The following is a 27,658-nucleotide window of genomic DNA, read 5'->3' as shown; positions in this document are numbered from 1 at the left end:
GAATGGGTTATATGGGAAAAGGTAGAAGGCAGTCAAGAGTCGAAGTTGTGTTAAGAATTGACTGCAGTACTTCAGGCAAGAAATGAGAGTGGCTTGGATTAGGGTGGCAGCAGTTGTCTAATTCAAGATGTTACTCCAGAGGCAGAGTTGGTAGGACTTGTTTTTGCAGTGGAGGTGGGATAGAGAAAAGTACTGGTAGATAGCTTCTAAGTTTTTGGTTTGAGCGATTGGTGGATGATGATGATATTTATTGAGATGAGGAACTCTGGGGAAAGAACAGGTGTTTGTTTTTTGTTTTGTTTTTGGCAGGGGGAGGAAGGAACAAATTTCTGTTTTGAACATGTTAAGCCTGAGTTGCCTATTAGACTTCCAAATGGAAATGTTCAGTAGGCACTGGACATAGTAGATCTCTAGTCTGGAGCTCCGGGGAGAGGTCAGAGCTAGAGACAGAAATTTTGCAGGCATTAGTGTACAGCTGAATTTTAATGCCTTGGAGCTGGATGAGGTCTCCTAGAGAGAGTGCCAACAGGGAAGAGAAGAGCGCCAAGGTCTAAGTGTTGGGAATATGCCAACATTGGAGCAGTAGTGTTGGATCCAGCAAAGGAGACTGAGGAGGAGCCACTGAGGCAAGGTGAAAACCAGGACAGTGCTGGGTAATGGAAACCAAAAGAAGAAAGTATTTCATAACTTTGACTGTGTCAGTGTTATAGAAGTCGGATACCATAAGGGTAACAAAGTGGCCATAGGATTTGGCAATGGAGAAGTCACTATTGACCTGGACAAGAAAAGTTTTAGTGGAGGGGTGAGGATCAGTCTAATTACAGTGGGTTGAAGAAAAGATGGGAGGCGAGGAATGAAGACACTCTTTAGTTTTTTGTTAGGTGAGTGGAGAAAAGGGAAGGGGACAAAGATGTGAAGATGAAATGATACGTACGTGAAATCTTCACACGTAAACTGTAAACGCTCTATAATTGTTAGGTTTATTTTATTATTCTAACTCCTAGGAAATTAAACCCAGCTCAGGGTAATGAATCATTAAGACACTTCCACTAATTCCCCGGCTTCGTGGCCATTAATGCGCAGAGCATCGCCAGCCAAAAAAAACGCAAGCGCGGGCGCCAGCTGGAGAAAACGGGCTGACAATAACGGAGGCGGGGAAAAGGTGGGATTGTGAATTGTCCTCCCAAGGCCACCGTAGGGCAGATCTCGCAGCTATTAGTGTTTTAGGGGTGGGGCTAGCAGGAAATTTAAACTGAAGCCGCGGCCAAGGGCACCTAGAGAATGATGCTGTCGTTGCAGAGGGATAGCTGGCATTCGGGAGTCTGAAACAGCTCATGGAGCCAGCGGATGCAATACGCCGGGCTTGAAGAAGGACTCCGAAAGCCGAGAAGGAGGCAAGAGTTTGAGGAGGGAGCTAGGAATGGGTACGGATGCCGGGAAGGGGAGAAAGGTGTAAGAAGGAAGGCGGAAGGGGTCAGAAGAGTTGAAGAGAGGGTAAGGGATTAGAAAGTGGGCATAGAAATTGAGAAACGGTTAAGTGCAGAAGCTGAGGAGGGTATAAGAGACGTAAAGGGGGTCACAGGAATTGAGGTGATTTAGCAGGTCTCGAAAGTTGAGGGGCAGAGGTCTAAAGGGAGCGAAGGAACTAGAAGGAACGGGAATTGAAAAGATATACAAGGGGTGGCCAAGGCATGAGTTGAGGGAACAGAGTGTGAAACGGGGCGGTGGGACTGAGGGACATGCGCATGGAAGGAGACGCGGGAGTTGAGTGGGTTGGGCTGGAGTTGAGTCTTGCTCTCCTTGGAACCCGAATTGGGAATCTCGGCTTTGTGCGGGTTTTGGGGGGTGGGAGCCGTGAAAGGTCGAAGGCTAGAGAAGGTAGTTGAGCTTTTTCCTCCTTTCTCAGGCGACTGTTTCCTCGAGCAGGAGAGTTCCATGGCTGAGGCTAGGCACCGGGTTCCGGACCTAGGTAGGTAACATTAAAACTAGGGATGCGAGGTCAAATGTGCTACTCCTGCCCTAGGGTCTCGGGAGGATAAGAAAGAGAAATTTTAGCCCTATTTGGGTTGTCAAATTCCTTAGTAGTTTTATAGGGGAGGGGATCATATAGGAATTCATGTTAAAGGTCAAACGAGAGGTTTCAGTCTGGTATTATGGACAAAGTAGGCAGATGGAGAGTCAGGATATAATAATTTATTGAAACTCATGTTCATTGTTATTTTCACCATAAATTTCTTAAGTTTATTGATAAACTTATACACTCTCATCTAATTAGATAAGTATTATAGCACATAGTGGTACTTCCTCTTCTTTTAGTATCATCCAGTTTTAGTTCTGATTGTTACAGGTAAGGGGTTTTGTTATTGTTGCCTTTTAGACAGTAATACCCTTCCCTAAGTTACATCCTTCCCACGTCTTGTTGCTTTCTTCTTTATCTGTTTCTCTTTTTGCAGGAGAACTTTCTCCAAGACTGTTTTCAAAAGAGGACTCTGTGTGATAAACTTCTGACGCTTGCATGCCTGAGAATATCTTTATTTCACTGCTGCATTAAAATTCTTGAGTCAGTTTTTTTTCCTTCAACATATTGGAAAATTACAATATTTTCTTCTTACATAGACACTGTTGAGAAATGATGTTAATCTGATTCTTGTGCCTTTGTAAGTGACCTGCTTTTTCTCTTTAGAAAAATTTAGATTATTCTCTCTGTTCTTAAAATTCACTATAATATAACTCTGTCTGGATTTTGGAGGGTTTTTATTTTCGTTTTTATTGCAGTTTTATGCTTACATTGTTTAAAATACCAGGGTCTGTCACAAAACAAAACATTCTTCTGCTCTTCCTTTCATACTCCATGATTCCCATTCTCTAGGGTGTGACTGTTTACAGCTTTTTTTAGCTGTTCATTTTAGTACTTGTATTCTTATTTCCAAACAGCGTGTTCATACTGCTTTTTGTTACTGTTGTTTTCCATTTTTAATTTTATCTATTGACTTTCTGCTATGGAAGATAATTTTTTTTTTTTTGTCACCTCTGTCCCTTTCACCACACGCACACACAAACACATATTTCCATCCTCTCAGTATATTTTTGTCTAGATGATTTTTGTGTTTACTTTATTATGATTATGTAAAGGCTGCTCACAGCTGAGCCATATAGTAAACTAGGAAATTTGATTTGTTTTCTATGTATGAATCACCACAGCCTTTACCAGAAATAACAAACCTGTCAATACTTTCAAGCTCATCAGAAAATCTATGATTTTCTTCTTTGTCTTGGAGACGTACGTTCTGGGACCATTTGTCTTAGCACTGTAGTCTGGTTTAGATATGCGCTAGGCCGGTTGCCTAGATTTCATCCTAGTATCTCCCTTCATCATTCAGTGAAATTCCCTTTGCTTCGTTCCTATGTTGGATCGCCTGTATTCTCAATTCCATATTCTCCTGTCTCTTGGCTTACTTCCTCTTTGAAAGAGTACATCCTCCAGTATAGCTTCCTGAGAAAGGTATATGAGAAGTAATTTTTGGAGACTTTGCAGATCTGACAATTCTTTATTCTGGCTTACATTTGAGTGATAGTTTGGCTAGGTAAAGAATTCTAGGTTGGAAATTGTTTTCCCTCAGAATTTTGAAGACATGTTCCATCTTCTTTTAGCTTTCAGTGTGCCATGGCAAAGCCTGATGCTGTAAATATTTCTACCTCCTCCTGAACATTACAATTACAAGAGCCTGAACTGTTCTATTTCTGAACCGTTCCTCCCCCCACCTAACGTATTTTTGCTGTTTAGCAACAGTATTATTATTATTATCTGTTTTTTTACATCCAAACTAGTCATCATTATTATTGTTTTGTACAGTCGCTTATTATTTAGGTTTATATGTATTTTTACCAATTTTTTTTGACATTTTAGTCCTTCCTTCTGGGTTCAGTTTTTTCTTTCTGAAGTACATCTTTTAGAGTCCTTTAGTGAGAATCTGTTGGTGATAAACTGTCTGGGGTTTTGTTTTTTTGAAAAATGTCTTTAGTTTACCCTCATTCTTGAATAATAGTTTAGTTGCATATAAAATTCTAAGTTGACATTTATCTTCTCTCAGCGCCATTATCGCTGGTTTCTGGCTTCCATTGTTGCTGTTGAAATGTCTATGAGGGCTAACAGCTGTTCCATTATAGTTAATGCTTGGTAGGTTCTTTTTTTTTTCTCTGGTTTAGTATCATCTCTTTGTCCTTGATGTTTTTCATATTCACTTTGTTTCTCAATGTGGACTTAGTTTTATTTTATTTCTCCTTTTTGAGACTTGATTTCTGACACCAAAGATGTATGTCTTTCATCAGTTCTGGACATGTCACATAAATGGAATCATACAATATGGAGTCATACAATATGTGACTGGTTTCTTTCACTTACATAATGTTTTCACAGTTCATCCACATTGTAGCATGTGTCAGTACCGCATTCCTTTTTGTTGCTGAATAACCTTCCATTGTCTGGATATACCACATTTTGGTTAATCATTCATCAGTTGATGGACATTTGAGTTTTTTCCACTTTTTGGCTATTATGAATAAACAAAACTGCTGTGAACATTTGTGTACAAGTTTTTATATGGGTATATGTTTTCATGTATCCACATGAAAGCTAGATATGGGTCATGTGATAACTCTCTGTTTAATCTTCTGAGGCACTGCCGAACTGTTTTCCAAAATGACTACACCATTTTATATCCCCCCTGGCAATGTGTGAGGGCTCCAGTTTCTCCACATCTGAGCAAGTGAGGGTAGGACACTAGTCTCACAGTCATCTTTGTGTGCCCAGGGCCTGCCCTGCAGAGGCTGTCAGTGAGGGCTGTTTGACCTGCAGTGTTCCCTCTTACCTCAAGCTTCTTACTTTCCTCCTCTTTATTGTTGTTTTCTAGGGGCTCAGCTAGGAGTGTCCAGTTGGCTGGAAAAATGCCAGAAGAGCTCACCAGGTGCTGGGAGGCAGCCCTTTTCTGGAAAGTCCTTTTACTTGGATCTGCCTGCTGGCAAGAATCTCCAGTTTTTGACCGGGGCCATCCAGCAGCTGGGTGGGGTATGTAACCTGCTGCTCTCCTATGATACCATGGGCCTCTGTGGGTCATAGGGCAGGAGCTGCAGAAGGATTATATCTGATTTCCAGGTATTTTCAGTGGTATCACTGTTTTCCAAAGTAATTTTAAGTATAAATCAATCAATTTAAGAACGTTTTTATCACCCCAAAAAGAAACCCTATACCCACTAGCAGTCGCTCCTCTTTTCCCCACATTCTTCCCAGCCCTGGGCAACCACTAATCTTCTTTGTCTCTATTCTATCTTTTTTCAAAATGCTTATTTTCTATGTTGCTATGATTGTGAGTACATTTTTGATTGTTGCCTTTTTGCACATAACCTTGAAGTATTAGCACTTTCCTATCATTAGCCCTCACATGCATTCTTTGTAATAGGAATATAATATTCTTTTCTTTTGAGTGAATCATTACTTAACTGTTGCCCTATGGACATTTAAACTATTTCTCATTTTAGCTTTTATAAATAACACTGTGGTGAACAGCTTTGGGTAAAAAGCATTTGCTTTATTTCAATCCATTAAAACTATTTTTAAAGCATATACCGTACCATATGGCACGTTTAGTAGGGGGTGGATGTGGACATTACTTGTGTTTAAAAAACAGTATGAGAGTGCTTGGCTCAAAAGAGTCTGGTAACTGGGGAAACTGCATGAATAGGCTTGAAATGCAGAGGCTTTTTGCTGTCAAACTAACAAAACTCAGCTGAGGGGATGGGGAGAATGAGGATTATATGCCTAACTGGCCCATAATTATGGTTTGAACTTTCAGTCTATTCTGTCATTTAGCCTTTACTTTGTTTAAAAAAAAAAAAACACGCCAGAACATAGGCTTTAAACAACTATTTACTATTTTTCACTATTCCCTGGGTTGGCTGGGCAGTTTCTCTGCTGGTTTCCACAGGGCTCACTCATGCAGCTGCATTCAGCTAGAGGGTCAGCTGGGCTGGAAGAACAAAGATGGCCTCACTGGCAGTTGGTACTGGCTGTCAGCCAGGCCACCTTGGTTTTCTGCCCTGTGGCCTCTCATCCTTCAGTAAGCTAGGCCAGCTGACTTACATAGTAGTTTCAGGACAGCCTTCCCAGAAGGTGAAGGGGGAAGCTGGAAGGCCTCTTGAGGCCTAGGCTCTAGAACCCGCACATATGAAGCAAGTCAGATTTAAAGGGATGGAAAAATTAGGCTCTACTTCTTGATGGGAAAAGTAGCAAAGTTTTATTGTAAAGCAATGGGTATACAGGGATGAGAAGAATTTCTGGCTGTTAAACATGTTTATCTACCACATTTACGTAAGATAACAACTGTCCCCATCCTACCCTCTAGCATTTGTTTTTGCCTTATTAAAGAAGGTAGATGTGCTCCTTGGAGCCATTAACTTTAAGGATTTTTTTTCAACCTAAGGTTCAGGTTTCTCATCCAGTCACGCTTCTGAGACATCATCCATCGTTATTTTCAATGGTGTGCTGAAGCTGGCCAGTACTGGCTCACAAAAGCCAATTGTTAGCATCTCTTCCAGCTCTACGTTGGGCAATGTTATATTGGTAGCTTGAAATCAGTAATAGTACAAGTATTTACCCCCAGAAATTGGCAAATGCTACAAAGCAGGTATTTTTTTCCCCCGAGAGTCGATTGTTAATCGTTTACCAGCTCACCACTGCTTATTTCCATCTCTTCTTTCCACAAACATGAGGTAAGTGTCATGTTTCAGGCACCCTGCTGGTTCTTGGGATGTAAAGATGGGTCAGACCCTCTCAGTGCATGTGAGGGGCTTATAGTTTTGTAGGATGAGCAGATGCCTAGACAGCTGAGTACTGTGGTGGCCAAAACCCTCTTCTGTTTCATTTTATAGGCTCCTTTTTGTAGCTTGGTCAAGATGACAAATGTAGTGTCCAAATGACCCAGTGTATCTAACACAGAAAAATGGTAGTTTAGCCACACAACCCTTAATCCTGTGCAGCCTATTCAGTGTACTTTTGTTCTATTTAAATGAAAACTGATCAGACACCTCAAAGCCCATGGCCTTCTGTTGTTGGATCAGGAGCAGCAGTCCTGGAGACAAAAACCTGTATTTTTCCTCTTACATTTCAGGTTGATGTTTTCTTAGAGGCTCGGTACACTGCTGCATTTGGTCTATTTAAAGACATTGATTCTAGAGCCTCTGGCAGCCAAGATTTCCTTCCCCAGCCTCTTAATATTGACAATCCTACATCTGCCTTTTGGTTTTCAGCCACCTTTGTGATCTGGTTTCAGGTAATTGAGGGTTTTCTGAGCAAAGAAGTGAGTTACATCGTGTCCAGCCGCAGGGAGGCGAAAGCAGAGAGCAGTGGGACAAGCCACAGAGGCTGTCCCAGCCCCAGGGAGGTCAGAGTGGAAATACCAACCTCAGCTGATCCCAAAGGCAGCCATGCCACACCCTCGCAAAAACCTGTAGACTCGGTAAGAACCTAGTGGGGTTGGAAAACTGTATTCTGTAAACAAAAGAAGTAGGCCTTGTTGAGCCCTTTTAGGCAGTATCTGATTTTACCTTAATGTGGTTTAATTTAAACTCTCATTTGAATCAGGTACTGAAAATATTTTATCATAGCTCTGGACCTAAATAACTCAGCAACATGCTATCCTCATGTTATCCTGTCTATGATATATGTTCAGTTTTTATGGAACTTCAGAGTCAGAGGTTCAAAAATAATAGGAGAGTCCTCTGTAGCCCAGAGGAGACTTGCTGAAGTTGGCCTAGGCTTGAGCAGGAGGACCTCGAGGAGGCAGTGATTCCATTCTCCCTTGCTCTCCCATTTGAAGGGCCAATAGTTTGTACAGTGCACATGTGATGTCTTTGACTTAGAATGTACTGTAACTTTTTCCTTAAGTTGACATTCTATTTTTACTTTACTTTGGCAAATATTAAAATGTCCATAAAGCTACACCGTTGGGATTGTGATGAGGGGCAGCACTTCCAAGGAGCAAAGAAAATCTTTTCTAAAATGAAACATTTGCTGTGCATTGTCCACCAGAGACCATAAGGATTCTTAACAAGAGGGCTTAGAACATTTGTAGCAACTCAACCTTGGATGAATTCAGAATGCCTTTCTCCACCAGGGTCCAGGCTTCCCAGGCTGCAGCTACTTATGGATGACGTAAACTTGTGTGTGACTTCACCTTTACCTCCTAAAGGTTCTCTAGGCTCTCATTTCTGCCACTCCTCAGCTGTCACTGCTCACAGCTATCTGAGGGACATGATCCCAAGATGTCCTCGCCAGCACATGTGTATACAGCTATTTGTGCACAGGTCTATGCAACATACCTCATGGCTCTTTTCTTCCTGTCAGGTGCCTATGAGCAGAGGGAAGGAGCTACTGCAGAAGGCCATCAGAAACCAGGTGAGGTCGGGGAGACGGCATGGGGGCGGACATCGCACTCTCCTACCTACTGCATAGGGAGGGATGTAGCTTTTCCTCTGAGGTTCTTCTGAACTACTAACATGAATTGCACACACTGTTGAGGTGTGTAGTATTATTCCCTTCCTGTAGATGAGGAAGTGGATTCTCAGAGAGGTTAAGTAACGTGTCCAGAGTCACCCAGTGAGTAAGTGGTGGAGCCAGCATTTGACTTCTTGATCTTTCTGACTCCAGAGCCTATGAGAGAACTTTGGCGTGATGCTCTGGGTTAATGTCTGCTCTGCATACAAGGCAGACTTTGTACATCTTTTACAAGTAGCTATTCCTGTGGTGCTCAGGCCTTGGGGAGTCTCATGCCCCTGCCTGACCCTGCTTCATCATTCCAGGGGAGCAGCAGTGGAGGAGGCAGTGGGGGCAGCAGCAGCCTCCTGGCCAACGCCCGCTCCTGGGGAGTGAGGATTCTGCATGTTGATGGTACTGTTTCTACCCTGGTCTCCTGGGGGGCAGGGAGAGCTGGTGACTTTGGGAAGGCTTCTGGTAGCTGGGAGCCAGAAGTGCTCAGTTAACAAGCTGGTCCACAAAGGTGGGAGGGTGTGGGGGAAAGCGTGAACATCAGACGTCGCCAGCACCTGGAACGTGTTGTTTCTTTTAACCGCACAACCACTCTTCTCAAGCCAGTGTAATGATCCCATTTTACAAATAAGGAGATAATCCTAATATCTGTGACCACTTAACTGGGTCCTTACTCTTTGCTAGGAGTTACCTCACTCAGTCCTTACTGCAGTCCTGTCCCCATTGTACAGGTGAGGAAATTGAGCCTCAGAGGGATTACATAAATTATCCATGGTCTAGCCAGGAGTGAGTGGTGTGACCCACATTCCAACCCAGCTTGGCTTGACCCCGAATTTCATGTTCTTTCTTTTCCTTAGGGTTGCCTCACAGTATAGTGACCTGTTTGTGGGTTGTAATAAATTTATACTAGAAGAGCTATCCTGAATCGCCTGGCAATGACTGGCCCCAGTACCCAGCTCCATTCTGAGTCTGGGGTTTTCTCTGATCCATTGGGGGAGGCTGGTCTAGATGGGACAGGTGCTGACAGGTGTGCCATCCCACCCATTAGTAGTGAGGTTTGCAGAGGGCAGGGAGGTGGGGCTGTACAAGGAAGTTCCTGGTCTAGGGTGAGGGCCCCCATCTTGCTAGAAAATTAGCCATTTCTAACCTGATCTAATTTCCTGCCTTCCTGTGTGTTAGAGAAGCTAAGGATACATCTGAGTACCTTATATGGCTTGGTCTCTACTGAAGCAGCTCCGTTGTGACCCAGAAGGCACCTCCTGTTCAGATATGAGTTGTTTTGTATGCCACAAAAAAGCATGAAGCCAACTTAGGTGCTGTTCCAGGGATAGAAGACCCAGTTCTTTCCTCTGTTGTCAGAAGGTGCAGAGGTGATGTGGAACCAGAAGGTGGCAGGCAAGGCTGATGTGATCCAGTGGGTTAGGCTGAGGGAGTTCAGTCCTTGCACCCCAAGCGGAAGCTGTGCTGGGTGAATGAGGAGTGGAAGCCTTTGGCCACAGCGCTCTGTGTTCTCCACAGAAATGATGATGCATGTGCAGCAGCTGTCTCTTGGTGCTTTATATGTGAGGAAACAAGAGCCAAAGACGCCAGAGGTAGGTCATCCTGCTGAACCAAAGGGAGACAAATGGTTCTCAAACAGTGAAGTCTGTGACAACTTTGATAAATCCCGCGATCCACCTCTTCCTGGCCATCCCGAAAAAAGTACGAGGAGGGCAGCTTCTCAGTTACCTCATCCTTACCATCCACAGCCTTGTGTTGCCCGTTCTTCTCTTCCCTGTGCTACCTGGAAACCTGTGGTCCACTCATCCCGCCAAGGCATTCACTGTGGCCTGGGCTATGCATTGCCTGTGGGTAGCCCTGGCCTAGATAGAACCCATAAACATTCGTGGCCTGCTGGCCAGGCTGCCCTTTTGGGGACCATTCTTGGCCTGGGGATGAGCCTGCAGATTGCATGGTCGGGGTGAGGAGGGGTGTTGTGGTTCAGGTATCTACCATCTTCCAAATTCTCATCTGGCTTTTCCTTCTTTGCTGGGATGAGAAATGTGTACCACATCAAGGGAGCCTGGGCTGATTTAAAGCCAGGGTGTCTTACCCAGACCTGAATCTGCAGAAGGATTAAGCCCTGCAGATCCACCCAGGGCCTGGTAGCCAGGAGCAGGACGAGTAGTAGTAGCAAACCACATCCAAACCAGGTGGAGTGCTCAGCCTCCCGACACTTCTCTCTCTCTAAAACTTCTGGTCTAGGAGCCTTGGGGGTTTTGCTATTGCTGCTAAATAGATTGCATTGTTCAAATTCAAAAGGTACAAAAGCCTTTCTCCCCTCACCCCCCAACTTCTGGTCCCCAACCACTGAGCGCCGTCTCTGAGATAAAGAGTGAACGATTTCTCAGCTATCTTTCCAGGACTGCATGCATTTACAGGCAAACAGGTCATAAAGTCCCTCCCTTTTGTGTAAATGCACAGGATTTTCAGTTTGCTTTTTCTACTTGGCAATCTGTTTTGGAAATACTTGGGAGTCTTTTGGAATGAGTTCTGGATGTAATCTGCTGATCCATGAGGGATGTGGGAGGCTTCTTTGGGTGGGGTTTGCCCTGGAGGAGAATCTGGGACCTCCTTGGGGGGGGGCCACAGGCACAGGCAGTCATGGATCCACCGGATTTCTGGTCTCCCCACCACCACTACCACCATTTAACTGACTTTTAATTTTGTTTCATTGAGTTTTTAACATCAGCTTTGCTTGTCTTTAGCTTACATGTTGGTTTTGACCAACAGGGTCAGGCTATTAAAGGTAGGGCACAGGAAAGCAGATGGGCCTCGTCTCCACTTTTGTCCTTTAGGCTGACCTGGAGGAGTGCCAAGAGAACAAAAGCTACCATTAGCGATCACCTGCCCTGCTGCTTGGCCTTAGTCTTCCACATGCTCCATTAATATATGTGACATCCTATGAGATAAGTGGATACTCCACACATCCAGTGCCCACCCGGCCTATGGACTCCCAAGCTCTTGCTGTTTGCACCATACTGCGTTCCCTCCACAGAGTCAGCTGCCATTGAGATTCACACACAGAAGGCCAGGCCAGGTCCTGAATGCTCACCATTCAACACATCCCTGGGAAGGCGGGGAGAGCCAGTGGGCTCAGGTCTGTTCCAGTTTAGGCCTAAGAATCAGTTCTGCAGGCCTCCCAGCAGCGGGAGGCAAAGTGGGACAGACTCGCAGCTCCTCGGCCTTCCCAGGCCCCACTCCTCGACCCCCGTGGCTCCCTCACGTCCTTAACCTGTTTTCCCTTTCCATTTAGGGAACATGTCCAGCAGCAGAGTCAAGAATGCGGAAAGGTCAGTGTGGTAGCTTCTCCTCATCTAATTGCAATCCCTCCCTCGAAACACTTCCCTCTGTGGCAGCATCTGCTCACTTCTCTGTGGCAGGAAGTGAGTCCAGGTTGTGTTGCTCCCTGGTGTTCCCAGGGGCTGGGCCCAGGTTTCTAGGGCGGGAGAGGTTATGTCAGAGCTGGGCCAGGGCTGTTTTAGAGCCAAGGCCCCCTGTGGTCGCTTTGGCGCTCGCGTCCTCTGGCTGTTCTTGGGCGTCAATTGAAGTTAAGCATCCTTTTCCTTCTGATTCAGGAACAGTTTGGGGTGGGCAATTTGACAGCTGCCTACCGTTTTCAGAAATGCCAAACTCCCTGAAACTGACAAATAGGCAGATTGACAGGCTCCATCTCACCGGCTCCTCTTGGACAGCAGAAGAGTTTCTCCCTCTGGATGTTTCTCCCAAAGATGCTCTTTAAGTGGCATTTACTCATGCACAAGCAGGATCTAAGAAAAGTCACTTGGCACCTCTTTCATGCTCGAAATGCAAGGAAGTCTGTGGAGGAATTGATTTTAATCACTGTCTCAGTTAATTAGAAAGACAAGAAATCGCCCAAAAAAAAGTAATTAATGGGAGCTGCTGCCGCTCAAGGAGAAAAGGCTGCTTTTTGCTTGGGCAGTGGTGGCAGCCTCAAGTGGAACTGGGAGCCAAGAGCCACCAGCCTCTCTGGGGGTTTGGTGGCTGTCAGGTCTGCTGGGCTCCCAGCCTGCCTTGGTCGCCCCTTTCACAGGACCCCCTGGTCACCGGGGAGAGATAGAAGTGGTTCTTAATGTCTAAAATATCTTGTAATCTATGCAAATAACTGCCAGTAAGGGGTGACTCTCTTAATTTACTGACTTCAGATTTGCCTTTCCAGCACTCCTTTGCCCTGTTTTTTCAGGAACCAGATTGCACTTCTGATATTTTTCTCCCATCCTACTACTGGGATCACTAAACCTCTTTAGTCCTCTTGCTCTCTGCTCTCCCTCAAAAAACCCAGGACCCTCATGGAGAATTCTGCCTGAGGAGTGTTCTCGGGGTCCTTAGGATTCTGAGACACCAGGAGCAAAGATCTAGGAAGGACCTGGGGCTTTGTGGCGCTGACTATCCCAGCCTTTTAGCAGGAAACAAGAGTCGGGTTTCTCCTCCCCAGCCAGGCTTCTACAACTGGTGGTATCCTTGGCCCGTTGACAGCCTCCAGAAGCTACACATAGGAGGGTCCTGTGACCTGCTGAGGGAGGGCACGCCTAGGGCCCCAGGCCCCCTGCAGCCTGCTTCCCAATAGTGGAATTTTTTTTGTCCCCAGGGGTTAGGGCTACAGAAGATGGGAGTGGGTGCCTCACCTCTGCCAAATGGAAAGGCACAGCTTGGGGCGGTGTGTTTTCCAGCGCTTGAGAGGCTCTTAGGCTTTGGCAGAGCCTCACCTCTGAGCGTTTCCTGTGTGTGTAGTGCAGGCCCTACACTGGGGCAGACAGGTAGCTAATGTGTACATTCTCCTCTTCCAGTGGCCAGACTAAAGGCACCATTCCTCAAAATCGAAGATGAGAGCAGGTGAGTGGGACCTCCTCTCTCTCTCCTCTCCCCACCAGGCCTGCACGGAGAAGGAGAGGTGTTCAGGAGCTCTGAGCTGATATGGGACATGGCGCCCCTCAGCCCTGCACCTTCCCCTGCCCCAGAAACTACTCTCCTGCTCTCATGGAGAAGTCCCTCCAGAGCAGGAGGAGCCTCTGAGGGTGGCATTGCACAGTTGATGCTCCCAGTGGAGATGAGTCAGAAGCTAATGATTTCATGTGTGAATTCCTTCCTTTAAACACTATGCTGTGGCGAGTTCTTCATGTCCATCCAGGCTCCTCATTTCCCCGGGTGCATGCTGACATCTCATGTGAAGTTGTTACTGGCCCAGTCACAGTGCTAGGACAGTCAAAGGTATCTTGGCTGAAATTAGGATATTTTGGGTGGTCTCAGGGATTCCCTTGTACTGCATGGAGACTTTCTGTTTTGCAAAGCCTCTATCTGACCCATGTCATCTCAGGATGGCCCTGGGAGAAAAGCAGACTGAGGAGAGACTGCACCCTCTTGTAGGGAGAACTGAAGTCAGAGAAATCAAGGGACTTGTACACAGCCACCTTGCCAATGAATTGCAGCTCAGGTATCCTCACTGACCTGCCTGGTACCTTCTCCACTGTGCCCTCTGTCCACCATTATGGTCCCATCTTACCTAGAGCAGGAGGGTCACATTGATTATGTTAACTTGATGAGCTGTTGCCTACCTGGGTTGTGACTGAATCTTCAGTAAGTAGTAAGTAGGTCAAAAGTCCATCTCTATCTATAATTATCTCAAAATAAAGAGTTAACAACAAAGAAGAAAAGTATGCTAATTTTCTCTGTAAACTTTCACCTAAAGCACAATTTAAAAAAAAAAAAAAAGTCCATATGTACCCACCAGAGACTACTGGGGCCAGAATTCTCCATGTTCTTCAGCCTGGGGCAGGGCAGGTGAAGACCCAGACCTGGGAACCTGGCATGCCTGCTCACCTTTCAGATGGGCCTGACGTCCCTTCTCAGTGTCTGCAGACAGTACAGAGTTGGCTTTGGTGGCCCAAGAGTGAGTGGAAAGAACACGGGGGTGGTAATGAGGTGCTTCCTTCTTCACTTCCAATCAGATGGGGCACATGTCCTTCAACCGCCAGCCCTTTCACAGCCAGTTAAATACAAGTAGCCATGACTTGTATGCGGCGGCTGAGAGATACCATCAGTGCCTCAGCGTCTGCACTGCACACGGCAGGCACAGGTAATATCACCATCACCGAAGAGACAAGTCACATTTTGGGCTCTATGTCCTTTTCTGTAAAACAGGATAACACCACTTGTTCCACTTATCTTAGAAAGCAGTTATCAAAGATTCAAATGAGGCAGTGAGTGTAAACAGGCTTTGAAAAGCTGACGGGGAGAGCATAAAACCCATTGCCATCGATTTGTATCTGACTTATAGCGACCCTATAGGACAAGTAGACCTGCCCCATAGGGTTTCCAAGGAGCAGATGGTGGATTAGAACTGCCCACCTTCTGGTTAGCAGCCGTAGCTCACTGTAGCTCTTAACCAGTGCAACACCAGTGCTCCCCAGGGAGAGCGTAAGTGTTAGTTTAGCCTAGTAAGGCTGATGAGAGTTTTGTTTCAGAACTTAAAAGATGTAAAGGTGAGGGCCCACTTTGCTACCAGGATTAGAATCATAGGGAGTTGGGCTAGCCCCTTTTTTCTCAGCCTTTCCCTTCCCCACTGTAGTCAAAGTGGAAGTTTTCTGTGTTTCAGGAAGTTTCGTCCTTTCCACCATCAGTTTAAATCCTTTCCTGAAATTTCTTTTCTGGGACCCAAAGACGCAAGTCCCTTTGAGGCCCCGACGACCCCGGGAAGCTCGCACCATACCAGGTGGGTCTTTCTGGTTCCTGAGCACCAAGGGCTGGTTACAAGCCAAAGTCCTCCCCATCGGGGGCCTGCGGTCAGATTTGGGAATGGCCATGTGTTAGCTCCTGAGGCGAAGTCTATTCTGGGAGGTTAGCCTGGAGAAGAGGGATGTGTTCATCCATTTTATTTGGTCTTCTCTAGCCCTGCTGAAGAATTTAAGTGTCTAGAAGGACAGTAAGCTAGTTTCTCAAAGTTGGACCTATAGACTACCACTGTCAGAGTCCCCTGGGATCCAGTTAAAAATGCCAGTTCCTGGACTCTACCCACACCTACAGAATGAATTAATGATGGAGCCCCAAAAGCTGCATTCTCACAAGCTCCTCAGACAATTCCAATGCACAGCAAAGTTTGAGACCTGTTGGGCTAAACATCACAAGGAACTAAGAAATGAGGGGGGTGGGGGGTCATGCTGCATTGTGTGGCCCAAGGGGGCTTATAGGCTTGTTGATGTTCCTTCTCCAGAGATGTTTAGGAATTCAAAAGTTCCTTGACCAAAGTGAAAAAGTAATGCAGCTGAGGGTGTAGACTAGATGCCTCTCAGACCCTGTCTAACTTCTGGGCCACAGCGTTAGTCCACAGACTAGGAGAATAGGGCAGGGCAAGCACTCTCAGCCAGAGAGTTCCTAGGGCCAAGGAGAGCCTGTAGGTTCTACCAGCAGTAGATGGAGAGGAGGGAGTGGAGAACAAACTGAGATGAAGTTCCAGGTGCCCTTCATACTTTTCCCAGGAGATGCAAGGGATACCAGAGAGCATCAGGAGGCAGCCCCAGCTTCCAGCCTCCAGTTCTTGCGTCTGTTTCCAGAGATATTTTACATATAGACAAATACTCATATATCCTTTGTTCCCTCTTTTGATGTAAAGAGTACCCTAATACTCACTGTGCTGCATCTTGCCTTTTCCACTTAACTTAGATTAATTTCTGATTTGTACCTAAAGAGCATTCTCATTCCTTTTTATGGGTACATAGTATTCTATCATATGGATTTACCATTCTCTGTCCAGCCAGTGTCTTACTGAGGGATGTTTAGATTATTTCCGGTCTTTTGTGATTATAAACAATGCTGCAGTGAATAATGTTGTTAAGAGTGATTTTGTAATTGTTTAAGTTAACTTCTGGAATAAATTCCTAAAGGTGGAAATAGTCAAAATGATAAATGCAGCCAAATTGCTCTTCATGGAGGTGATACCAGTTTACACTTTGGCTCACTGTATTAGCCTGCTTCCTCACCCCCTTACTTGGTACTTGGTGCTATCAGACTTACTGAGCTCTGCCAGTCTGATAAATTAAAAACTGTATGTCAGTATAGTTGTAATTTTTGTTTTTTCTTATTATGATGAGGTTAAGTATGTTCTCATGTTTGATTTACTTAAATTTCTTTTTCTTTGAACCTCCTTCATATCCTTTGCCCATTTTTATATTGAACAATTGATCACTTTCTTATTGATTTGATTGAGTGGAGCCTTTCATATATTAGGGAAATTAACCCTTTGTGTTATTAGTTGTAAACCCCCCCACTGGTTTATGGTTTGTCTTTTAACTTCACTTATGGAATTTTTTGCCATGCATTCTTTTTTAAAAAATTGTATGTAGTTGAATTTACAGCTTTTCTGCGTGTTTTCTGGGTTTTGAGTCAAACTTAGAAAACCCTTAAAGGGAATGTTCTGGGCTTGTTGATTTTGCAATACCCTGCAGGCTGCTAGAAACATGGGGCTGAGATTCAGGTGGAAAGTCCTCGGTGAAAGGTGGCAGCTGTGTGAGGGACGAGTCAGCGTGAGGGGCGGTCACAGACTGAACCAAGGCGAGATGATGCCAGGGGGGAGGGCACATTCAAGGTGGAGGAGGTGAGGGCGGTGCCGTCCCCTCACTGCCGTTGACACCTTTTCCCTTTTCTTCTTGAAGGTCAGATGAATATGAGTTCGGGAATGAGCAAAGAGTTGGAATTCTTACAAGGATTCTTGTCACTGCCACTGCCACCCCTGCCCGCCCCTGTAGTTTGAGATGCGTGGGTGGGGAAAGGACAGAGATAGGACAGGGTGCCCACAGGGCAGTCCTGCCTTCCTCCATGCCTCTCCTAGCACCCTTGGACAAGTGTCTGCCTGACCCCCTTAGCCATCTTGGTCCTTTCTCTCCTTGGCTTGGGGGCTTCCTGTCAAGACCCCAGGCCCTGGCACGGCAGCTCCTCCTGCCAGCCTCTGAGGACCCCAGGAGTGACCACTTGCGCCAACTCTGTGTCCTCCCCAGAGAACCCAAGGACCAAGAGCCAAGCCCACGGACAACTGCCCGCACTGTCCCCAGGAGGAAGAAAGGGTACTGTGAGTGCTGCCAAGAGGCCTTTGAGGAGCTCCATGTGGTGAGCCCCTTCCCACTAAGCAGCCTCTCTCCAGATTGTTCTGAGAGCCTGGCCCACCCAGGACAAGGGTAGGGGACAGCCACCTGAGCCTTTCCTGCCAAGTCTCTCCACCCTGGCATGGCCGTGCCCTCCAGTGGGTGAGGCTGGGCGGGGAGGTCTGCTGGGTCCCACCATTGTCTAATGCTCTGTGCCCCTCTCACCCTGTCAGCATCTCCAGAGTGCCCAGCACCGGGGCTTTGCCCTAGAAGCCCATCTGTATGCAGAAGTTGATCGCATCATCGCCCAGCTCAGCCACAGCTTTGCAGACATCCCCTTCCAGGCCAGCCTCCCCAGGTGAGCTGCACGGGTGTGGGACATGTGTTTTCACTCTCCTGTTGCCATCTCTGCATGAGAAGGAACCCTCAGGTTGGCAGCAGCAGGGACCAGGCTGTGTCATTTTTTCTTCATCTTTCTTTCTCACTGTCCTCTGTCCTGTTTGTTTTGGGATGGCCTCCATTTGTGGCTTCAGCTTACTGGGGCTGGGCCCAGGCCAGAGTAGCCCTCCCTTCCTTACACACAGCACTTAACGCAGCAGGAAGGGTGAGCAGGCCGGCAGGTGCAGCTCCCGGGCCCATACACCTGATCATGTGCCTGTCTGGCTGTCAAGAAGGTTGGGGAGGGGGCCCTACATCCCTCTACATTGGAGTGAAGAGCAAGGTCTTTCTCCCGCCTTAGAAGTTACCCCAGAAAGAAGGGCTGCAGGGGGTTAGGTGGAAATTCCAGGGCCCTCTGAGCCCAGCTTCCCCCTGCTGCCCACTGAAGGCAAGACCCTCTCTCAGCTGTGGCTGTGGCTTTACCTCTCACCCAAAACCGCCACCTCTAGGCTCCGCTTGGGCAGTCAGGCTCTGGGCTGCTTTCTCCAGCTGCCAAATGGCATGGCCTCCTCTGCGAAGTCATTAAATGGAACAGCCTCTAACTGTTCCTCTGACCAGCCCCAACCACATGCCACAGAGCCAAGAGAGGCACAGAGAGCGCTGGAGGCTGCTGCAGTGTCAGACCCAAAGGGCAGGCCTTTCTGAGGGCTCCAAGTGGGCAGCTGTCTCTCTGCACACCAAAACTCAGAAGGGATGGCCCGTGCATGCCCACCATCCTCCAGCCCTCGGCCCTGGCCTGGGAGGACCCCAACTTGCTGCCTCGCTGGCGTTGAGCCCTGCAGTTCACTTGGTGTTTCTCTCTCCACAGGCCAGGCTCCTCGGCTTCTGATTGTGACCCTCTCTGTCCTGAGACTACACCCCACAGCCAGCCCTCCCTCCCGAGGGTGGCCTCTCCCAGGATGAGGAAAGAAGATGACCACCAGGCCCCAGGGGCCCCAGAGGAGGATGGGACAGTGGGCAGCATGAAGTCATCAGCTGAACCTGCGGGGACTGGTGAGGTACCTAGACCAGTAGCGAGCTACCAGGAGCTGCAGGGGTCAGTCGATGCCTTTGGGGCCTCTCCAGGAATGCTGGAGTCCAGGAACCCTGCTTGCCGGTGCCTCCTGACCAGCTCTGGTTTTGCGGACCTCTCCTCTGGCCCAGACTTGGCACTTGTTGGCCACAAGCGGAAGGTTTCGTCCCCCAGTGGCAATGCCGAGAAGCAGCCAGGGGGCTCCTGGCCACAAGCCCCTCCCTCGGTCCCAAGAGCCCCCAAACCTTGCAGTACCAGGACCATAAGTGGCAGGCATCTCCCCTCCCTTCCCCTGCCAGGCCATGATCCCAGGACCCAGGCTGCCCTCCTCCCCTTGTGCTACCCACAGACCTGCCTCTCTCTCCCAAACCCCTCACCCTGGCAGCCCACAGACAGGTCAGCAGAGTTCTGGGCCACACAGCCCCCCTGGTCTGGGGGAGGGTGGCCCCCAGGATTGGAGGATCCTGAGGACGTAGCTCCTGGCCCTGTCTCCCAGCAGGCTGACCAGCCCCCCAGCAGCCCCACAGCTCCAGGCCTGCTGTCTACCCACGTACACACATCTGCCTGCACGCAGCCCCCAGAAGGGCCTACAGGGAGCCAGTCTACCTCTCTCCCCCACCATCTGCCCACCAGTCGGGGGGCCAACTGCTCCCGATGGTTCTGGAACTCCCAGCCTCTCCATGTCCCCTGCCTCCCTGGCTCCCATCTTCCACATCTTCATGGACCAGCCCCAGCCCAGTGCTGGCAGAGAACTGCTCCTCTGAGTCCCCCTGGGCCACACGGGCTCCAGGCTTGATGGCCACACACAAGATACACTTCTGCTTGTTGTTGCACCCCTGGCCAAGGCTGACCAGAAGCAGAGCCCCAGGACCCCCCACAAAGAGCCAGAAGGCGCCCCGGGCCTGCCCTTTGAGGTCCAAGTAGACAGCTGCCGTGGCCACGCTCAGTGGAGCCCACAGGCGGGCAGGCCTTTGGTTAGTACCACGAGAGTTAGGCTGGGGGTCTTCCTCCTCTACCCCTCCCTCCAGCCATACTCCTGACCAGACAGCACCCCACGATGGGCCTGCCCAGCCATGGCCAGCTGCCCAGGCCACAGGGAGGGATGGAGCAGCAGGAGCCCTGGCCTGGCTTCCCGGCCCTCCATGGCACTTGCCTCTTTGGAGAGTCAATGCAATGCGTAGCCACTGGTGTTCCCCACCCCACCCCCAGCCTCCTTTCCCACAGGCTTGTGTCTGTCTCCTGCTTTCTAAAGTCCTCGGTGTTTGTGTCCCCTCCCCCAGCCCCCCACGCACACGTACAGATCCTCAGGAACATATGAAGCAGAGGAGGGGCCCGGCTGCAGCACTTACAGAGCTCCCGCCCCCATGCACTTAGTGGAGCCCAGCACTGCCCGCCCCAAGCCAGGATGTGGCCAGAGCCCCCTCTGGGGACCCCTCTGGGCTCTTCTCTGCCGTCTCAGCCTAGGCTGCCCACCCCGACCTTGTGCTATTCCAGGGTCAGCGTCTCACCTGCCAAGTTGTGCATCTCCCGCCCCCGCTAGGGACCTCCCCCCATTTATTTCAGCCAAGCCATTAATCTGGAGACAGAAATGAGTTTTGCTATCTATTCTTCGGCCACTTTTTTTTTTTACAATGTGTACTGTGGTTTTTCTCACCCTTCTCTGCCGCTGTGTGTTTGTCTCTTTAAATGTTGAAGCTACCAGAAGCTTGGTGCTGTTCTGCGTCTCATTTGGGAGGAAGAAAGCGGGGCCTAGTTGCGGGTGAGGACCTGAGTTGTTAGTTTGGAAACAGCAACTGTATATACAGCCTCCTTAAGGTCATGTTTGGCATTTTAAGGCCATTCCTGTTAAATTTTAACAATTAATCTTGGTTCAGGTATGTAAATAAACTTGTCGATGATAAACAGCAAAGAGATGGGGTGTGTCTTGTCTGTGACCTGCCCTCCAGTGACCAAGGCAGGGGTGAGCGTCCCGCAGATATCAGCAGAATAACTGGACAGTAGGCCCAGATGAAAGTTGGAGAGGATATGTGAATGCCCCCACCCTGCTGCCGGCGAGCCCTGGGACTGAGGGAAGGCAGAACATTGTCTGTCCCTCTTCTCAGTCTCCTCAGGTCACACACTGGCTCTGCTGCCCAGTGAGGCCTCACCTGCAGAGGGTGTACTCACTGCCCACTCCCAGGGAAATCCTTCGCCCCAAAGGGCACTCCCCTGGGCCCAGACTGTGGCTTATTTCTGGGCCGTGATGGGTTCGTCCTATTCCTTTTTGACCACTCATTGCCTTTCCCCATTCGCTGCCCCTCTGGGTGATGAGAAGTTGCCCCCTACCCTTCTCTCAGACCTCCTCTCTGCTGCCCTTGAGTGCCGCTCATTCAGAGCCCGCTGCACTAGGTTCTAATGCCTTCATTGCCCTCTGCCTAGGACGAGCCCCCACCACCTTACATCTTCCCCTTCCACCCACACTGCTGTCATCCTTGGCAACATCACCAGCTGTCCAACGGTGGCATCCGTGCTCCCTCAATCTCCGCATTTCCCTGAGTCTCTTTTGCCCGCCCACCCACATCAGCTCCGCTCCGGCCCCCTTGTCACCACTTGGCCCTGCCCTTTCCAACCACATACTCCTCACATGTGGCCTCTCCTTCCCAGGCCTTGGTCACGACCCTTCCATCTCAATGACTCTGATCTTGGACAGCTCTGCCAGCTGTACCCTGAGGCTGCATCACTCCCAGCTGTTTTTCCATTCCAGCTTCCAGGCTGTGGATTTAAGTTAGAGGGGAACCCAGACCACCTGAGACCTGACCCAGTATAGGTGGATGCTGCTTGGCATAAATTAGGGGCCCTTCAGTGGCTCCTTGACATGGGGACTGTTTAAATCTCCTTTCCTTCCTCAAGTCCCCACTCCATATCCACTCCCCTCCCTCTCAGCAGACGACCTTGACTCAGTCTAAGCACCGCCTCATCTTGCTGTCAGTTTCCCTTCAACATCTCCTATTCTTTGTTCCGCTTTCAAAGGAAGCAATGCCCTTCCTCCTCAAGTCACACCATCCCTGTGCTCTCAGCCCACCCCTACCAGCCTCGTCAATTTTCTCCTCTCAGATTCTCCACTTCTCCTTCCCTCTGCCCGAAAACACGATGCTACTCCATCCTGGAAAACACTGCATTGATTCTGCAGCTTGAAGAAGGCTCCCTCCCGTTCTCTGCTGCTTCCTGCAGTCCACACCCACTGCCTTCATGTCTTCCCCTCCAGATCCTCCGTGGTGGCTGCTGCCTGAAGACTCCACTGGGATTGTCCATTCCAAGGTCACCAGATAACCTGCTAATTACTAAGTTCAGGTTCCTTTTCTCCTTTCCCACCTCCCTTCTGGCTGAAGCATCTGGTACATCTTGAAACTTGGCTCCCTTGGTCCCAGCAGCCTTACATTAGCCTGTTTTCCTTTTCCTTCCCTCCTCCCCTCCCCACCAGCCTTCTCTTCTTTGCCTCTCGTTCTGTCATTCAGCACAGGCTGTAAGTTTCTACCCTGAATCAGCTTCCAGACCCTGAAGAGCCCTCCAGCCCCAGCTGCTTTCCCCACTGGGCTTCGAACTGGTTTATTCTGATTAGAACCCCTGCTGAGAATTTGCATTTCTAACAAGTTCACAGGCGATGCTAATGCTGCTGATTAGGGGCCAGTTCTGAGAACCACTAGTAGAGCAGAGGTTCTCAAAATTTATCATACGTAAGAATCACCTGGGGATCTTGTTAGATTCTGATTCAGTATAATTGGGGTCGAAATCGAAACCCTGTTTCCCCAAGACTCAGTCTTGGGATCTTCGTTCTCACCTCTTCTCACCATTTCTTCTTTCACCTCTCTGAAGATGTGACCTAAATAGTAGCTCCACCCCTGACTGCCATCTGAATCCTACTGTCTCTGGAGGCAGGTGCAGCAGGGGGACCCGCCCTGGGTGGGAAGACAGGAGATTGAGCCGCGACCCCAACTCACATTGTGACTTTGGGCAAGTCCCTTAACTACTCTGGGCTCAGTCTCCTCAGTTTGAAATGAGGGCTTTGGATGAGATGATTTCAAAGGTCCTTCCTTCCAATATCAGAGCTCTGGTGGCACAGTGGTTAAAAGTTTGGTTGCTAATCAAAAGGTTGGCAGTTCGAATCCACTAGCCACTCCTTGAAAACTCTATAGGGCACTTCTATTTTGTCCTATCAGGTCGCTATGAGTTGGAATCGACAACAGCAATGGGTTCAATAATAAAATACGACCGTCAAGGAATCTCTTGTATCCCTCCCCATCCTGCTACCACACAAATGCAACATATCTAAGAATTCTTCCTTGAACCTGAGATGCTGGCTCTCCCTTCCCACTTCGTCATTCTTTTTCTCCCCGCATTCTTCAACTCCCACCTCTTAAAGCCACTCCTGGAGCCAAATCCAATCAGTCTCAAGTCCTCTTATGCTCTCTCCCTCCTGAATGTGCCTCCTTCCCACACCCACCCATCTCCTCATTCTCTCTGCCACTTTCTACCGGATCCCTGTTGCAGCCAGGGTAGTCCACTTGTCTCTAAACCACATGCACGATCCAGCCTCCACGTGTTCGTTCTTGATGTTCCTGTCCCTGGAACGCCCCATTCTCCCAGGCACAGGTTCCATATTCTCCAGGAACCCTGGAGTGGAAGCCTTCAAGACATGAGCTTTTGAGCCACACAGGCTCAAAACACAGACGGCATGAGTTCAAATCTGCGCCTGCCACTTAGCGCTGTGACCTTCGGCAAACCTCTGAAACTCAGTTTTCTGACCCTGAAAAATGGAAGCGATAGTAGTTGCTACCTCACTAGGTATGGCTTGCTGGGGAATGGCCAACAGGCAGCCCAGGCTATTCGGGCTAGGATCTCGAAAGAAATCCCATACTGGTTGTAATGTGTTTGGCATGTTGTAGGAGCCTTCGTGGTGCAATGGTTAAGCACTCGGCTGCTAACCAAAAGGTCCAGCTCTGCAAGAGAAAGATGTGGTAGTCTGCTTACAAAAAGATTACAGCCTTAAAATCCCTATGGGGTAATTCTACTCTGCCCTATAGGATCACTATGAGTTGGAATCGACTCTGCATCAATGGGTTTGGCTTGGTTTTGGTTTGGCATGTTGTAAGACCTCAACAAACAGGAATTAATTATCCCTCTCTCCCCACCTATAAGATCTCCCCACCTATAAGATCTCCCTCCTGGACACTAACAGCTTATTTTCACTAATCGCCTACCTTGTAATGTCTCTGTGACCTGCATCCTCATGTCCAGTGTGAATTGGTGGATGAAGCCGCTAAGGGACTTCATCCACCAGAGTGGGGCCCGTGGCTCCCACCCTGTCCTAAGCTCCCACAGGATCCCTTGCATGGGCGAGAATGGGCAGTGGTGTGGGTGCTGCACCCTCCCATAGCATGTTGGGCCCCTGACGACAGGACAACACCTGTGCACCACAAACCTTAAAGGATGGATGTGCCCGGGATCCTGGCTCCTCCCTGGAGCAAGGCCTCAGGGCTTCAGAGATAACGGAGCCAGGAGTGGGGCGCCACTGGGGGCACCGGAGAGGGAGGAGCATGAGGTTTCCCTGGAGGAATATTCAGATGAGAAGAGCAGTCCTCTCCTTTGAGAAAGGATAGCCCTGGGTAGGGGCCTGTAAGGAAGTAGCATGAACGTCAGACCCGGATGTTGTGGACATTTCCCTTGCTACCCACCCCCCAACATTATGTCATTGGGGTATAGTCTCTCCATGACTGGAAGAGGGTCCTGAGGCCCTGGAGCCAGCCAGGGAACTGGTTTTCTCCTCAGCACCTTAAAAGCAACATTGACAATGAACACAGCGTGAGAGAGAGCCCCTTCTGAGCACCAGGCACTGCTCTAAGCACTTTCTGCCCATCAAGTCATTTATCTCTCACAGTGCAGCTGTAAGGGAGGGCTTCTCTAACCCCCATTTCACAGATGAAGAAACTGAGGCTTAGAGAGGCTGGAGACTTTTTTGAGGTCACACATCTGGTAAGTAGGGGAGCCAGGTTGGAGCCCAGCCTGGTTGCCTGGAGCCCTGAGTCCTGCCCCCTTGATTGGCGCCGGTCTCTGCTGTAGGCCTCAAAGACTGCGCACTGGGCCTAGACGGCCTCCATTGGCAGGAAACGCTGCCCACCGCGCGGCCCCAGGGCCAGGGGTGGCTGATCCCCTCCCTTACCTGCAGTCGCTGGGAGTGGGTCTTGCCCTGCATCAGCCCAGCTTAGCCCTTGTGCAGGAAAAATTGAAGGAAGAATTGGCTGAAGGGCAGAAACAGCTGCAGAGGAAGGAGGCCGTAAGCCCGGTTCTGAAGCTGCCCAGGCCTCCTGGTGTGGGGGGCGGCTCCTGAGGGAGGGCATCCAGTAGGACCTGAGCCCACACTCCCTCACAGCTCCCTCAGCAGGAGCAACTCCAAAGGTGGCATTCAGACAGCAGAAACAGTGGCCGCTGGCCTCCCGGGAGAAACAAGGGACAGACAGGAGGGACCAAAGGGGCAGCCATAGTTGTGGGGTTGGTGGTGGCCTTCCAGAGAACCCCCTGCTTAGGGGAAAACTCAGGCCCTGCCCCCAGGAGTCCCAGTAAGAAGTACAGTCCTTGCTATCAGGGGCCATGTCTGATGGCGGATACATAGTCCCTGCTCTTGTGAAATCCCAGTCAGATGGGAGACTCAGTTGCTGCCCTCAGGGAGCCCCCAGTTTGAGGACAGAGCCCTGAGTTCAGCAAGGAGGGGAGGTGAGGAGGATTGAAGCAAGTTTCCTGCTTGGAAAAAGGGTGCAGCTTATGGTGGAGCTGAGAGGGAGTGCAGGATGGGGGCAGTGGGACTTTGCGGGCTGGAGAGTGGGGTATAGTCAACAGAGTCAGGACTGCCCAGCTGGGGAACCAAGGGAGATGAGGGGCTGTTGGGGCCTGAGCGACCATCCAATTGAGTCCCCACTGGAGCTGGCCAGGGTGCCACCATGGAGGAATCGTTCTGGGGGCTGGAAGGGTCTCCTCAACAGGAAGCCAAAGGAACCAGGAACCACAGATGTAACAGGAATATAACTCAGCAGAGGAGGCCTGGGCCACAGGTTGGGCTTGTTGTATGGTCTTGGATGTGTCTGTGGCGGGGGGCGGGGTGGGGGGGTGCAGGTACCCAGGCTCCTCCAGCACCAGGGCACTCCACTGAAACAACACACCCCGTCTATCCTTTTGGGAGGCACAACTGTTTGGGGGGGCTCATTGATGTGGCCCTGGAACATGGAGCAGGTGGGGCTGGACCAAGTCATCTGGTGGTGACTAAAGAGGGGCCAGGGCGAGAGATGAATGGACCAGATAGACCCATCCCCTCTAGTTCCAAGGTAGAGAGTGAGGATGGAGTGACCAGCTGTGTGACTTTGGGAAGCCCACGTAGCCTCTTGGAGCCTGTTTCCCCATCAGTCAAATGGGGATCACGATCTCTCCCTCCTGGGGAACTGAGTTTCCAGATAATATCACAAAGTAGGCCCTCATCCCAGGAGCCTCCCCGCCTCTACACCCTGGAGGATGTTTGCGAGATGGCTCCAGAGTGCAGGAACAATCGACTCAGCCCTGCTGAGCATCTGGGTCTGGTTGGCAGGTGGCTGGAAGAGGGGGAGTCACCCCATTCCCAGCATTGATGTCAGTGCCTCCCGGGAAATCGCCTTCTCACTTCTCCTGGGCCTAAAATAGAGCTGGTGGGGAGGGCCTGTCACGAGCCAGAGGCAGCTCCCCCATCCCCGGCAGAGGCCTGGGTCTCCAGAGAAGCAGAGGACCCAGAAAGGGGTTCCCTGCCTCCACTCCTGTCCCTCAGCAACCTCTGGTCCCCCATGTGGGTACCAGGATGCTCTGGCCTCCAGGAGGAAGTCTGGGTGGGACTCACTAGCGGTACCCATGCACCTCGCATCCCCACCACATCTCAGGGGTCTGGGGATCTCTAACGAAGGTCAGCGATCCCAGTCCTCAATTATCAGGACCCATGTTGCCAAGGAGCCCAAGAGCTAGGCTTGGCAGGGGTGGTGGTGGGGGCACAGCTGGGGCAGCTGGGCTAGAGGTTCCAGCTATTTCCTGAAAGTAGGAGGTGGTTGCCAAGCCCATACACCCTAAGAAGAGCTGGCAGGAGACCTGAGGGACCCTGGGAAGAAGCTGCTTGAGGAAAGGTGGGATGGCAGTGGAGATCAGGTGTTTTGCAGAAGTCCAGAGAAGGGAGGCTGGGGGGCTCCATCGGTGTCTTCTGCTTCTCGAAGATTTGAGCTGGCAAGAAAGCGGCAGAAATGGGTCAGGCTAACAGCATGTAAATGACTTGGGTAGTTTATATTATATTCAGGGGAAGGACTGTGATGCTCGTGTGAGGGATTCCGGAGCTGAGCGGGAGACTAGCCCTTTTCGGAAGCTTGGGTGACAGCTCTCCTGGAGGCAAGGGCAGCTTTGGCCTTCAGAAGGGGTCTACGGGATGGGCACGGGTCTGGACTGAGGGTGTGGGAGGACTCTGAAGTGACCCTCTGCGCCGCGGATGGGCCACTGGTCCCG

At 49.5% G+C, this 27,658-nt stretch overlaps 1 protein-coding gene across 1 annotated transcript; it reads left to right on the top strand.

Annotated features, from left to right (window-relative positions):
* The first annotated feature begins 1,923 nt into the window (after window positions 1-1,923).
* On the top strand, window positions 1,924-25,484 carry DBF4B (DBF4B-CDC7 kinase regulatory subunit). Its single transcript, XM_012554932.1, is given in 16 exon segments — window positions 1,924-1,969; window positions 4,923-5,065; window positions 7,326-7,511; window positions 8,399-8,449; window positions 8,854-8,941; window positions 10,058-10,131; window positions 11,835-11,871; window positions 13,387-13,432; window positions 15,192-15,308; window positions 17,587-17,695; window positions 17,904-18,030; window positions 18,916-19,825; window positions 19,827-20,094; window positions 21,223-21,235; window positions 21,238-21,278; window positions 25,323-25,484. Coding segments are annotated over 16 exon segments (2,406 nt in total). The 5' UTR covers window positions 1,924-1,935.
* The last annotated feature ends 2,174 nt before the right edge of the window (window positions 25,485-27,658 follow it).

This window comes from Trichechus manatus, unplaced genomic scaffold (genome assembly GCF_000243295.1).
Source record: "Trichechus manatus latirostris isolate Lorelei unplaced genomic scaffold, TriManLat1.0 scaffold00028, whole genome shotgun sequence".
Taxonomy (NCBI): Eukaryota; Metazoa; Chordata; class Mammalia; order Sirenia; family Trichechidae; genus Trichechus; species Trichechus manatus.
Note: the sequence above shows the minus strand (reverse complement) of the source record. Positions and strands in the feature narration are given on the sequence as shown.